The following is a 14,145-nucleotide window of genomic DNA, read 5'->3' as shown; positions in this document are numbered from 1 at the left end:
CGCTGCGGTAGGGAGCTAAACAGAGCAGCTGAGAGGATTTAAGGGCTCTGTGTGATGGCTTTGGCTTTGCCTTTACCTCGGGAAGAGGCGGTAGAAGCCCTGTGCTCGCAGAGGTAATTGTGCACGGCCGAAACCCCCCCCCCCACACCGATGTGCCTGTGTTTTCCAACAGCTGCAGGAAGCGATCAAGGCTGGCAAAGGTGTGACTTCTGCCATCGACCTCTGCCGCTGCCACGGAAACAGAGCGCTGGCAGCCCTGGAGCGATTCCCTCCCTCGGAGGCCAGGGACGCCTTGGCCAACATCGTCTGCGCCGTGACCAGGTTTCCCTGACCTGCTGCCCCGCAGGTGGAAGCGACCCGGCGGGGACACCGGTGCCGCCTCACGCCTCCGATCGCCTCATCCCGTCCCGGCCGGGGAACGCGCCCTCGCTGCCGCCGCCACCGGCAAAATTCGGCAGAGGAAAGAAAAAAGGTCACAGACGGTTTTCGCTTGCCGTGCCAGAAGCGCACTTGAGGCTGCACCGGTAGAAATAATTAATGAGTCCCGTTTCCGTGACCTCAGCAAATGGACAGGAAATAAGGCGGTATTGATTGGGCACCAGCGGGGACGGCGCCAGGGCGGAGGCCGGTGGTTTTCCTGCCAGAGGGAGGGATGGATGGATGGAAGGGCGTGAAGATCCAGGTGTCACGAGAAACCCGCTCAAACCTGCCCAGAGAGAGTGAGCTGCCGAAGCCGGGAATTAACATACCCTTACCCAAGGGGAAGGGCAGTTTGGGGGATTAATGGGGGAAAATCCCTCTCTGTCTGCACGCAGTTACATCTCCTCACACTCTTTTTATGTATTCAAATGTAAAATTACCCTGTGCCTAATGAGTTCTGTATTTGAGAAACTTGCTGAGAAAATGTGTCAAGCATGGTAAGTAGGAGCTTTAAAATATTTAATCAAATATTAATTTGGCTCTGTTAAGGGAACTGAGTGCCTGGAGTTTATACTGTGCCTATGTAAAATGTTGCTCTGGGTCAAAGAATGAGGTTTTTCCAACTCTTCTGGGGGAGGGAATATCCCTCCCTCAGATCCAGCAGTTTGTTTCAACAGAGTCTTACACAAAAGAATTTCCTATGTTTGTGACACTTGTGTTAATTTAAGCCAGATAAATGTTAATTTGTAAGGCTAGACATCAGCCTTTGGCAAAAAGGAAGCAGGAATGCTCCTCTGTGAGTAGTCACTGCCCTGAATAAAATGCAGAAAATACTGGAGAAGTTTTGAACCTCAGTGTGTTGGAGTTTCAAGTCCAATTACAGACGGCTTATAAGGTGTATCAGAAGCCTGCAATTTGAGACCGTCTCTGTTTTGTTCATAGGAGATGATTTTTGTGGTTTGCACTCGTGCAATCTGAGAATGCCGTTGACAAGAAGGCTGAGTTTACATAAATGATCTAGATTGAGACTCAGCTACCTTTCTTCCTTCTGTGGTGTAATTACAGCCCAATCTGGAGACAGCTAGCACAGCAAACAGATTTCATTACATCCCTCAGTCAAACACTAAGTGGAGTTATTTCTGTTAAATTCTCTCCTCCCTCCTTTTCCCCCTGCTCTCCCTCCCCGTTGCACAGCTTGTTTGTCATAGATCAGTGTTGCATTCCACCAAATGCAAAATATAAATAAAAACTCTGTCCTCTAAAAATACACTGAAATACATCCTGTGTAATGTACATAATATTCCATGTACATTCTGCCCACATTATACCATGATATTTTATTTATAATAAGCAACCTTGAGTCCCAATCTTTGTTTAGGAGCACCATCCAGAACTCAGGACTCACTTTGTTCTGGAGAATGGCTTCAACACCAGACCCCTTCTTTCTTGCACTTTCTCTCTTTCCTGCCCTGGCATTTTCTCTCTTCCCAAGATTCTGGAACTTCTCCCCGAGTTACTGTTTTTACTGCAGCAGGAGGGAGGGCTGAAGACAGAAGAGAACCACTGAGAAGTGTGGTTTATTCCAGGCGCTTACCCATTAAGTTCCCTAAAGTTCTAATTAAAAAATGTGCTTGAAAGAACTACCTAAGTTCAACCAGAGTCACATTTCAGCTTTCTTTGGCTCTTGTTTTTGCACATTACATGAAGTAAGAGCCATTCATCATCTTTTCTTTGTTTTACATCTGTGTTAATTGGTTCATAATGATTTAGGGCTGCAAAAAGCTTGGGTTGCTGGAGATATTCTGAGTCACTTCACCTCAGCTATGCAAAAGAAACACCAACCATACTGCAAAACTATGTACATCTCGTTTATTTTTTTCATGCAAGTACAAGTTTTTATTTGTACTTGTTACAAATAAAGGGGAAGCATCAAAAATTAATTACTTTTTTTGTATCTTTATCACCAGAATGTTCTGATTGCTTTTGAATTATTCAACCTTAATTTTAAAAAATACCAAATAAACAATGTGAATTATCCCTTATCAATATTATCAAGTAATCTTATATTTAAGGTATTTGCCTGTAATTCTTCAGAAATTTTTGTTGTCTTGTTTCCTCTAGGTAAACTACAAGCAAAATATTGTACCTATCTGTCAGACTCTGGGTGAATTAGTCATTGCTGTGTACTAATGTTCTCCTCACACCTCATACAGTTTCTGAGCAATGTGTAACCTTAGGGCTGTTCTGGTCTGGTCATGGTCTTATTTTTGTCTCCTTGGTTCCTTGTCCCCACCTACCTCTAAAGCAGGTCAGGGAGAGGGAGGCCTGTGGTCTGAGGAAGGCATTCACACCATTTACTTCAGTCACCCAGCTACTCAACCAGACATTCCTGGTGGCTGCTCCTCTGAACCTATCACCACTATGGAATTGCTGCACCATTCCACAGATGCACAAAATACAGGACGAGGTCCCAGCTGCTTTTTAAACCAAATTAAAATAAAAAAAGTTATCCTGATCTACTGCATCCCACTTGTGATGGGGTTAATTTTCTTGATAGTATCCTATGCAGTCCCATGCTTTGGATTTGTAACTAAAGCAGTGTTGCTGACCTGCTGTGCTCAGCAGTGCTTGCACACTACCAAGGCTTTCTCTGCTCCTCGCTCCAACACCCAGTGAGGGGCTGGCTGTGGGCAGGGGGCAGGAGGGGGCACAGCTGGGGCAGCTGACCTCAGAGACAGTCTGTGCTGTACAAGATCACGCTCAGTAATAAAAACTGGGGTTGGGGAGGGGGGATGTTGCAGGGGTCTGTTGTTTGGGGACTGTCAACTGACTGGTAGTGATTGCTTTTTCCTTGCTTGTTTTTCATGGTTTGGTTTTCATTTTTTCCCCTTTTATCTATTAAACTTTTACTCAACCAACAGATTTTCTCACTGTTTCTTTTCTCTGGGATAGAGTGTGGGGACACTTCTCTATCCCTTAATGGTTAGGGATTTTTAGAAGAATCTAGTAAAAAGTATTTTTTTTTGGTGGCATCAATTCCAGTTTCTCACAATATTTTTGACCTTTAGGATTGCAGCCTTAAATTGTTCCAGGAACAGAAGCAGTTCAGTAAAAAGTTCTTTCTCTTCTGGTCTGAGAGTCTCCTTGCCCCCACTCATGTTCACTGAGCTGAAGCACCAGCAAAGACCAGGGGGAAATAGGCTTTAATCATAAAGCACTTTTAGTAGACTGTCTTTGTACTCTTCAGATCTCCCTCACCTGCTTGTAAACACTCTTTGAGTGATTTTGCATTTACTTTTAGTAAAGCAGCAAGTCATGCAAATACAAAAAGCCCTTGTTTGCCTGCCTCTGGCCTCACACTGCCTCAGCTGGACAGAGAGGAATGCTGCTCCCTGTTCCTCTGTGCTGGGCACAGACGGTGGGATGTACCAGATGTACCACACTGAACTTGGTTGGGCATGTCTAACCTCAGATGTGCTTCATCTCAGCCCAGAAAATCCCTCCATGAGGGACTGTATCCATCCTTTGTCTGTACAGAGCTAAAAACCCACAGTACATCCCATGGTGGGGGGCACTGATTGAGCAGCCTAGCTGCTGTCCAACACAATTCTTTTTGGTACCCAGGATGGACACTTAGGGCTCAAGATAATAAGATGTTTTACCAGAGTGTGCTAGAGGGAACCTTTTATGCCTGTTTAGCTATTGCTGGTCGTGATGTTGACTTACTCACTCTTGATGCAGGTTTATTTGTTCCCTTACCCACTCCCTGTCTTGCTCAAGAGTAAACATGACAATTTGAGAGCTTGTTGAAAGCTGGGTTTGTCTTTTGCAGTTTGCTGTGCTGTGTAGCTCTTGGTTGTGTTTTCCCTTGGAGAACTATGATGAAAGCACTGGCCCTGAGCCTAATCTGATATTTGGGCTGTGTGTTGCTGCTGTCCCAGTACTTTGGGAACCATCTCGTGGAGATAATTAACAATTACACCTTTTCTCTCCTTTCCTCTGAGACACAGTTTGTGGAGGAAACAACAGCACCTTTCTCTTTGCCTCCTGCAGGGTTGCTTTCCACCTTGTTGCAGTTACTCCCCCATAATTTGAACACTCCTGGGTAATTGGAATGTTCACATCAGTGTGTCTCACGAATCTGTATCCAGCTTTTCCTAGGATTAACTGAGTATTTAGGAATATCACACAGGGATGTGCCCTGAGGTTGTGTGGTCATGGGTCGCAAAGGATCTAGAACAGGTTTTACCTCTGATCATGTGGAACCTGACTGCCAAACAAGTGCAGGATCCTGAAGAAGTGACAGTACACTTGAGAAAAGGATGCCCTGGCTGTGCTAAAGGGACACAACTTCTCACACTGCTGGGCCTGGCCTAACCCTGCCAAGAACTGTTCAGCACCCTTGGAGGGCAGAGATGGTCTCTGTGCCTGAAGACACACAGAAAGCACTATGGCTAAGCCAGACACCCACCTCTCAACTCTGTCAGTTACCCCTGTTGTCACAAAGAAACAATAGAGGCAGAAGTAAATTCCCTCAGTCAGGGGAAAGCTTTTCCCAAGAGGGTGCAATAGGAGGATTTGGAGAGGCAGCCTGTTGTGGAGCAGAACAGTCACAAGAACAGGAGGGGAAAGAGACAGAAATCATGAACAAGGCAGAAATCATCGACTCCTTATCCCTGAGTAAGCTATAACACACACACACACAAATATTATAGCCATCAGCCTGGTGAGCTAATTATCAGCTGGCTGCTGCAGTGCTGTGGTACTGGAGCCAACAGTCAGGAATTAGAGAGCAAGGCAGCCCAGCAGCTGGGATGCCTCACAAGGGAGTGGGGGATCAACAAAAGGATTGGAAAAGGAGCAAAAATCAGCACCCTCTGGAGGCAGTTTGTGTTGAGTATGAAGAAGTATCCCCTTGAAGAAGGTCTTGTAAACTATTAAGGCAAGAGTGGACAACCACTGAGAGTATCCAGTCTCTGAGGGAGTTAGCAGTGGTGGAGGTGATCTGCAGCAGCCTGGATAGCAGCCAGGCATCTGAAGACCCAAATGAAATCCAGTGCCTGTGGTGCATGCAGTGAAGTTTGTATGGAGCACAGTCATCATATGCCAGCACCTGGGGCTTGTGACTTGGCCAGACACCAAGGCCCCAGCTGTGGGCAGATTGGCCAGTCTGCTCCTGCAATTCAAAGACAATCTCTCTCCCACCCACCCCTGCAGACCTGTGCCTCAGCTGGGGGGAGACTCCCAACAGTTCCAGCCATTCAAAGACCATGTGTGTTCTCCTCCTCCCCACCAGCCACCATGGAGGCTGACAAGGGAGCTGCTTTCTGCCCGGGGAGAGGGTGCCATGTGCACATTGGTGTGCCACCCTGTGGTTCTGTATGCATTACCTTGAGAGAGCATGGGGCAGTGGGATGCCTCAAATGTGCAAGCTGGGCTATGTGAATTGTGAGGGATTTGGTGGCCAAAAAGGCTCCATACAGGAGAATTAGAACTCTGGTTGCTATTGAGCATCTACCCAGACAGTGGAGAAGAACTGATACTGCCTTTGACCCCAGTGTGGATCTTCTGGTTAGCAGAAAAAGGATCAGGTAATGAATACACCATCCAGGAATTGAGGGGTCCTGCCTCTGGCCAGGGAAGGAAAGGGATTACCAGGTGTGTTTGAGTGCATGGATTTGATGGCCTGGCACACCTGATCAGCTGGCTGTGCTTCTCTTAATGTAGCCCTCTATGTGCCTTGCCTTATTGGCAAGAAAGAATGCACATGTGGCCCATATTTGACTTAGTGTTGAACTTGACAAGTTGCTAAAAGATTGAAAAGCTCTTTTTGGCTTAATGGAAACATTAAGGAGGCATTCTCTGGAGCTGCTGGGGAGTGCTTCTTGCCCCAAGCAGTGCTAAGGATGCCAGCCCAGTGTTCTCAGGGGTGCACCTGCTGGTGAGATCTCCCCGTGGCTTGTTCTTCCGAGCAGTATTTGAATTTTCATCAGCACAAAAGGCTAACTCAGGCAATTGTGCCATGCTGCAGATTTGTCAAGGAAGTGGCTTCTGGGTCAGAGCACTGGCTGTCACTACTCTCGTCAGCTACTTCAATCTCACAGAAGAGTGAGGCATCAAACTTTTTTTATTCTTTGTAGTCTTCAAAGTCTTTTACCTGCACAGTGTCTTACCAAAAATAAAGAGCTAAAGCTTTTCAGTCTCTCAAAGCAGTTCAAAGGAAAAAATATTTCCAGTTCTGAAAGTCATCTGTTCTGACGGTCTTTGAATTAAATTATCCTTTTTTGTTCCACCTTTCGGAAACCAATCCCTAAAATGCATTAATTATTTACATAATTAGCATTCACGTGTTTCTCTTTTAGGCTAAGCCTGGTTTTCTAAAACTAAGAGAAAGTGGCCATTAAGCTAAAATTTTTACAGCAAATTCCTTAAAAATAAAAAAAAAGATAAAGTACAGAGCTTGCCCTGAGTTGAGAAGGGGAGAAGAGGATGACAAACACATTGGCATCGATACACCAAAGCCTCCTGCAGCCACCTTTGTCCAGCCCTTCGTGCGTGACTCTGCCCGCAGCTCCCGGCGTTGCTGCCGTGTTCCCAGCCCCCGACAGCAGCCGGAGAATGCTCGGGCTCCCCCCTGTGTAGGAGATTCCTTCTCTGCAGCGCATGAAGTTGACTTAAATTCATGCCTGTTTGCAAAATGCTTCAGTCAGTGTGCCTCTCTTGAGGAAAGGCAATCTTTTTCTCCAAAATAGAAAGAGCAACATGACGGATCACCTACTAAACTGGAAAGCAGTGTTTTACCGACTTCGTATGGTGAAATTGCAAGTCTGTCTGCAGGAGAAAAGGGGGATCACGTCATACAAGAACATTCCTCTTGGCTAATAGTGACAGGCAGGTGTCCCACTGATAACAGAAACAGTAGTTCTCAGATTTATCTGGTTGTTAAGAAATTTCTACTTTAAATTCCATTTGAGGCATATTTTGATATATTGTGTAGGAGAACTGCAATTTTGCAGCAACATTATAAAAAAATATTTGACATTTCCTTCTTTACCCTATTCTACTTTTTCTTCGCCCCTTCACCCTTTGCCCCAAATATCAAAGATTCAAAATACTCTGCTTTATTATTAGAACAATGCTCATCATTTTTATTTTAAAATTGCACACAGAAGTATTTTGTTTGAAACAAAAAGAATATCTTAAAACTAGACTTTTCTGTGCCGTCAATGACTACAGCAAATGACTGGCCTCAATTGCAAGGTTCAGATCTTAGCAGTTATTAAATACCAAATTATAGGAATTAAATGTTATGCAGAAGCCATTAGAAAAATCTCAGCAAGTACTAATAGATTAGGTTATTTTTTTCCCCCCCATAAAAAATATTAACCCTTATTTTAAAAAGCTTTACTCTCTGCAGAGGAGCATGATGCTTTTTCTATGTGACCAGCTCATCCAAAACACAGTGTGGTTAGGAAATGAGGCATTTTTCCCTCTTGGCTAGTTTTGATGAAAGCTCTCCAAGTTGCACATTGTGTCTGAACATTTCTTCATTCATAGCATGTGCCCATCGAAAACTGTTTTCTGTTTGCAGCATTTCAGCTGTACTATTTATAAGCTCGTTGAACAATGCTAGTAGAGGCTGTAAAAGGTGTGTATTTCATATGCAAATCGCTAGCAATAATTTTCTACAATTACACTTAGTTGCTTGCATCATTATTTTCATAAAAATGGGTTTAGCGGGAGAACATTACAGAAAAAATGTCTGTATTGGTAAGATTTATTTTTAATCAAACAATTTTATTTATATCCAAAGTATAAAAACTGTGAATGTCCCTACCTCTGCTCACATTATGTAAGACCACAAGCAATATACATGGCTTTTAGATGGAGTATGCTAAGATATCTTTGCAGAAATATAAACAGGGTTTAAATATCTAGTATTTCTTGAAGATGACTGCTGCTGCTAAAAGCAGTCACCTTACTAATGAGTAGAAGTATTTCTTACATCAACTTTTATGAAAAGTAATTGCTTTCAATCACATTCGGTTGTAGTAATAACCACCAAGCAGGTGGTTTTTTTCTTATTGTAAACCCAGGTCCCTCCACCTACAGTTTTTATCAAAAATCAGTCCAGATTGAATTTTCACCAATATCAAAGGAAAATTCCTGTTGGATAAAACTCATTCACCTTTTAAATTCATGGTTGTTCTCAAATGCACTGCTGTAGGGTATGACTAGGTCATACTAGAAAGGGCATCAAGTAGCCATGAGCCAGAGATCCACGTTAATGCAAGTTCAGAAGGGAAGATTCCAATCCACCCAAAGAGCAAGGTTCAGGAGTAGCTTCCCAACAGTAGTGAGGGTAGTAGTAGAGAAGGGAGAATCCCTAGCTGCTTCTAAGACAGTGACTTTTATTTTGTGAAAAGGACTGTATAATATGTTGGCCATGACAGAAGCAGCTGGACCTCAAAAAACTTAGAAAGACTGTTTCAGTTTTGGGACCTGAAACAAAGAGGATTCCTACTATCTGAATAGTGCTTCTTTGATTCAAGAAAAAAAAAGTTGTTTACACATATAACAATAATAATAATAGTAATAGTAATACTAATAGCAGTAGTAGTAGTAGTAGCAGCTAAATCTTCCAGCTGAGTTCTCAAAGAAACCTAGTTTTCTACATTGCTTCACAATTCTTTTCTTTCTAATATTGTTGCAAGCACTTGAACTTACATATCTAAGTGAGGTATGAGACTATGCAATTGTTCCAAAATATTCTTTCTCCATATAGTGGGCAAGATATGGAACTGAGTATTAAGCACACAAAGAAGAATGTGCTGTTTGCACTTGATGGGGATATGTGGATGTCTTTGGGAGAAAGGACCTTCCAGGCTGTATTTACCTCTTCTGGATGTAAAACAGAACTTAGCAAACAGACCTTTATGGGATAAATGTTTGATCGTTCAGAGTTAGTTATGGTGTCAATGATAGGATGACTGTGCATTAAGTGAGCATTGCTTCTTTTTAAATGCAAAGCTGTGAAATAGCGCACAATGGCGCAGTTCTTGGCTGAACTAACAGAGAGTAAAGAGAATGTGATTTCATTGCCAAGAGATTAAAAGAGGCTTATGCTTCCAAGAGTGAAGTTGCTCAGATTTGTCAGTTTTTAAACAGTTATGGATGCAACTGATGTCTAAGTAAACTGCTGCAGCACAGAAGGAGAATTTAGGTTGCTCACTGGGTTGAGTTACTCTATTCTTGAAGCTCCTTTACATTTCTGTTCTACTCTTCCACTTCGGCTTCGATCTGGTTTTTATTTTAAGCTTTTATATAAAATTCTTCTTCATTTGGTGCTCAAGTGTTACATATCTCTTGTCTTGCCAGTACACTCTGGTGCTGCTTCAGGCTAGAAAAGGATTTTCTTATGAGTGTTCATTTTTTTGAAACTTCTTCTCTGTGAGCTAAACTCTTAAGATTTCCAACCCACATGAACTTGGAGATGAACCGTCTTGTTTTTAAAATCCAAAGATGCCATTTATATGTATTCTCTATTTTGATATCCTTGATTCAGCAAGCAACACAATTACACATCTTGCCCATCTCTCAGTCTAGCTAAGTAGCAAATTTTGAAGTTTCCAGTGGCATCTATCATTGTATCTAAGAACAAGAAGCAGTGTTGTTATAAAATTAAAATAAAACCCCAGAGTGTACGGTAAAAATTATGTTTCTTGAGAAAAAAAAGCAATTACATTAACTGGCACTCTAAACTAATGTTTCCCAACTAGTATAGTATTGTGCTGGCAGAACCCTCCAACTCTGCTTGCAGCCACAGGAAGTTTAAAAATATAAATAAAGTTCAGATGTCTGCCACTGTTCATCTCTGCCTGGGTTACAGCAATGTATGGGTATTGCCCGCAGCATGTTACTTGTTCAGTATTGTTGCCTGTGGCCAACAGAGGTTCCAAATATTCCTGTGCAATGTGTCCATACATGTCCTTTCAGTCAGACTTGCTGTGAAGAGCATGAAGGTATGCAAAGTTTGTAATCAAGTTGCTTTATTTGCCATTAAATATATTAGCTTTATAAATTTTGAATTGCAGAACACATTTTACTGCAAATCAGATGAGTTAATTGGACCGATTTTTTAATGGTGCCTGTCAGACCCTTTTAATTCAATGCAGAAAATTTTTTGGAAGCTGCGTTCTTTTTTTTTTTTTTTTCCCTCCTCCTCCTCTAATATATTCAGTCTCTTTGAAGTTTATTTATATCAAATACATGCCTAAATAATTTAAGGTGAATTCCAAGCTGCCTAATTTTAGTATCTGCCCGATTTGGGTGAGTCAGTGCCTGGCTCCTGACATCGCTGGAGTTCGAGTCCGCTGGACGCCCGCGTCCCCCGTGCCGTCCCTCTAGAGGGCAATCCTGCCCGTCCCATCCTGCCCAGCTGAGCCCGAGCCAGCCCGGAGGAACCCGCAGGAAATATGAGACTCCATCCATTTGGCTGTCCCCAGGGACAAGCACCCTTCCAGCAAAGGCTGGAACCACTTTCGGCTGAAGAAATTGCACTGTTGCAGAAAACAACCGCGTGGCTCTGGGCTGCCCTGCGGGAGCGGGCAGCTCCCCTGCCTGCTGCGCACACGGTGTTGCCAGCAACAGGAACCACTGAAAGCCAGCCCAAGGGCAGCAGCAAGGGCTCTGGCTACCCGTGTGGCCTTGTCTTTTTGCACAAGGGGCTTGTTTGCTGATTAGAGTCTTAACATAAAATGTATGTAAGTTTCAAGGAGCTGGCTCTACACCCCAGTGTTTCTCATCTCCTTTCCTTCCGGGCTCCATAACTCTTGTGTCTGGCTGCACAGTGGCCTGGTTTCAAGATGTGGTGAAGTGATAGACGATGTACTAGTGCCATAGCAATACTTTTTACAGAATGAAACTGCCAAAATTAGTTCCTGCTTGAAAGTGGTTTTGACATCTCATGCCACATCTCTGCCTACTGAGTGCTGTAGGCTATTGCAAAGATTTCCAAGAAGGAAGCCTTGCTGAAGGTTTCAAGTTGGATTCTTGCTTATCCCAAATGTTTGCAGCACAGGAAGCAAAAAGGCTTCTAAATTTAGGTTCATTCTTCTGCTCCTTGCCGTCGTACCAAGCACCAGCACACTGAGCTGTTCCGAGTCCCAGCTCAGGGGCAAGCAGTGCCAGCTCTGCCACCTCCCTGCCAGGCACCGTGGTTCCTCACCCCTGCCCAGAGGAATCTCTGGCCGACTGGATCCTGGGAACTAACTCAGAGAAGGCGTTCTCCGGGGAGGGCCGGCACCTTAGAGTTTCTGCAAGTAAACGTCTAGGGACCTGCCACAGCCCACCCTTAGAGAAGTCCATACAAGTGCAAACTGTGCTTTCAGCTTCCCTGGGGTTCTGAGCACATCGGTGCTGGTGACTGAAATCTCCTGCAGTTTGTTCAAGTCAGTAATGGCTCAAGAGCAGTGGTGATTTTTTACTGAAGAGTTCTCTCGCTAGAGCACCACTACTCCCCTCCCTGGTGACCTGGAATTTTTCAGATTGCCGCAGTGTCACAGAGTGGCTTTTGAGCCAAAGGCACAAAGTGGGGAAAAGATGAACATTTGAATAAATGACGTGTATAGCACAAGTTCAAATGGTGAAAATAAATGGGACTTGTCTGGCTGGGAAGCCAATCTGAGCTTGCTACCTGCATTGCCTGGAGTCAACTTGGCTCGCTCCCTTTCCATTGAATACTGTTATTGCAACAATATGCTCGTGCTACTTTATGCTTAGCTGAGGCCCTTCAGGTCTCCTCCTGGGCTTGAGTCCCTAGTAGCTACAACGCCTCAGGCCAGCACTATAGAGCAGAAATGAGGTGAAGTTCAAACTGGCAAGGTATTTTCTCAAGGGCTCTGAAATTGAGTTTGGGATTCCACTGGCTTGCTCTTGCCTTATTGTTGCCTTTCCCTAGCCCCACTAAGTAAAGCATTCTAGTAAAATCCAACTGAGATCTAGCACTACTTAGCAGCTGGGCCGGGTGTTAAAACACGGTACCCTTTAAGAAAAGCCTCAATTATCCTTACGATAAAGGAGGGGACAAATCACGCCGTAAACGTCGGTGTTCATAGCGCTAACAGGCTCAGAAAAGTTCGCGGGAAGTGCTCTTTATCTCCAAAGAGAGAATGATGCGCTAACTGCAGAACGCTTGCTAATAAATGTATCCTTCGTTGGAGTGATTCATCAGAGGAGTTACAATGCTGGTAGTTCCCGCTTTTAAGGGCTCCTTTTAACAGCTGTCTATCAACAGCAATAATAAAAGGAGCAGTCAAAGTCAAAATCAACAAACTATTATCTGTTAGGATTATTCATGGATATGACACTGTAAACATACCAAAAGTCCCAAATGCTAAATTTAGAAGAGCGACATAAGTGGAAGAACAAAATTTTAGAGAACTGCATCTAAAGAAAGCGCCAAAAATCTGAAATGGTGAGGATTTTTTATTTTAAGAGGCACTCTTTGTATTGTTCATTTCAGAGGAAACAGCATGTGACTAGGAAAGTGCTGAGCTATTTATGGGGCAGATTTATCCGAGATTTTTGTCCAGTTATTTCTCAGTTGACTTACATGTCTTTGTATTGCTTCTGAATTTAAAAAAAAAGTTTGAAAAAACAAACGAAATGTTTATCAGTTACATTCACAGCACTGCTCAGAGCTCACGAGTTCTATCTTCACATTTACTTGCCGCTTGCGCGGTGTGTATTTGCCTTGTAACTTCTATCAGATAAATCCTCCATGCTGCACAGAATCCATCATGCTTCATGGCAGCATCAGCCCTCACCTACTTATTTTATAATAAACACCTTTTATAAACATCTTTAGACTGAACTTCTTTTATTCTGGAGAAAAAAAGAAAACATAAAGCAACTACAATATAATTAGAGCACTTGGCTGTATACTTTTATTAACAGCAAAATTAATCTATTTATTAGGAACGGCAGCACTGGCTGAGTTCATTGTGTAAGCAAAACATTTCCCAAAAAACTGCCAAGTTCCAAAGGTGTGTTATATATAGCCAAAAAACATAACTGCTAGAACTGGCCATAGGTTACAAAACCAGACTTCACTCTCCCACTTTTTTTTTTTTTGAATTATTTTTTAATCTTTGGGAAACGGTTTGGTTTTCTACAAGCTGTTAGTCGAAAGGGCACGTATGATTTGGCAGACTAATGTAACGTCTTATGTGCTCCTGTCAATTTCAGGGAAGATAAAATCTACAAGGATACTTAATTAAAAAAGAATGCGATGTCTGTTTTATAAATCACTGCTGCCAGCTGCCCCGCAAACGCGGAGCATGGAAGCGGTCTTGTGTTTAACCAGCGTGGGAAAAAGCGGGGATCTGAATTAAACCAACTTATTTCAATAACTTTTTTTAAAAAGTACAGGCTTAAGCCTAACGCGGCACCAAACACCGGCGTTTCCTACTTGGCGCTATGCACAGAAGCCCGCGTTAAGGTCACATAAAGGCGGGCGGGCAGCGCTCCCACGGGCGCTGCCAGCTCGGGGCAGCGCCGGGGGCCGGAGCCTGCCGGGCCGGGCAGAGGCGGCGTGCGGGTGTCACAGCCCCGTGTGTGCGAGGAGCTCTCGGCGCGTCCCCCAGCTCCGCCCGCAGGGCTGCCCCGGGCTGACCCGCGGGCACGCCGCCGTGGGGACGGATTTACGGGATCGGTGCTGCCGCG

At 43.9% G+C, this 14,145-nt stretch overlaps 1 protein-coding gene across 2 annotated transcripts in view; it reads left to right on the top strand.

Annotated features, from left to right (window-relative positions):
• PDSS2 (decaprenyl diphosphate synthase subunit 2) overlaps positions 1-3,328 on the top strand; it is a 128,412-nt gene extending 125,084 nt beyond the window's left edge. For both annotated transcript variants that reach the window (XM_064707832.1, XM_064707830.1), the window contains one exon: positions 173-3,328. In XM_064707832.1, coding sequence (XP_064563902.1) covers positions 173-331 — 159 coding nt within the window. In that variant the 3' untranslated portion in view covers positions 332-3,328. The remainder of the gene's footprint in view (positions 1-172) is intronic.
• Positions 3,329-14,145: the final 10,817 nt, after the last annotated feature.

Source organism: Zonotrichia leucophrys, chromosome 3 (genome assembly GCF_028769735.1).
Source record: "Zonotrichia leucophrys gambelii isolate GWCS_2022_RI chromosome 3, RI_Zleu_2.0, whole genome shotgun sequence".
In the NCBI taxonomy this organism is placed as follows: domain Eukaryota; kingdom Metazoa; phylum Chordata; class Aves; order Passeriformes; family Passerellidae; genus Zonotrichia; species Zonotrichia leucophrys.
The sequence above is the reverse complement of the archived record's forward strand: the minus strand, read 5'-3'. Positions and strand labels throughout refer to the sequence as shown.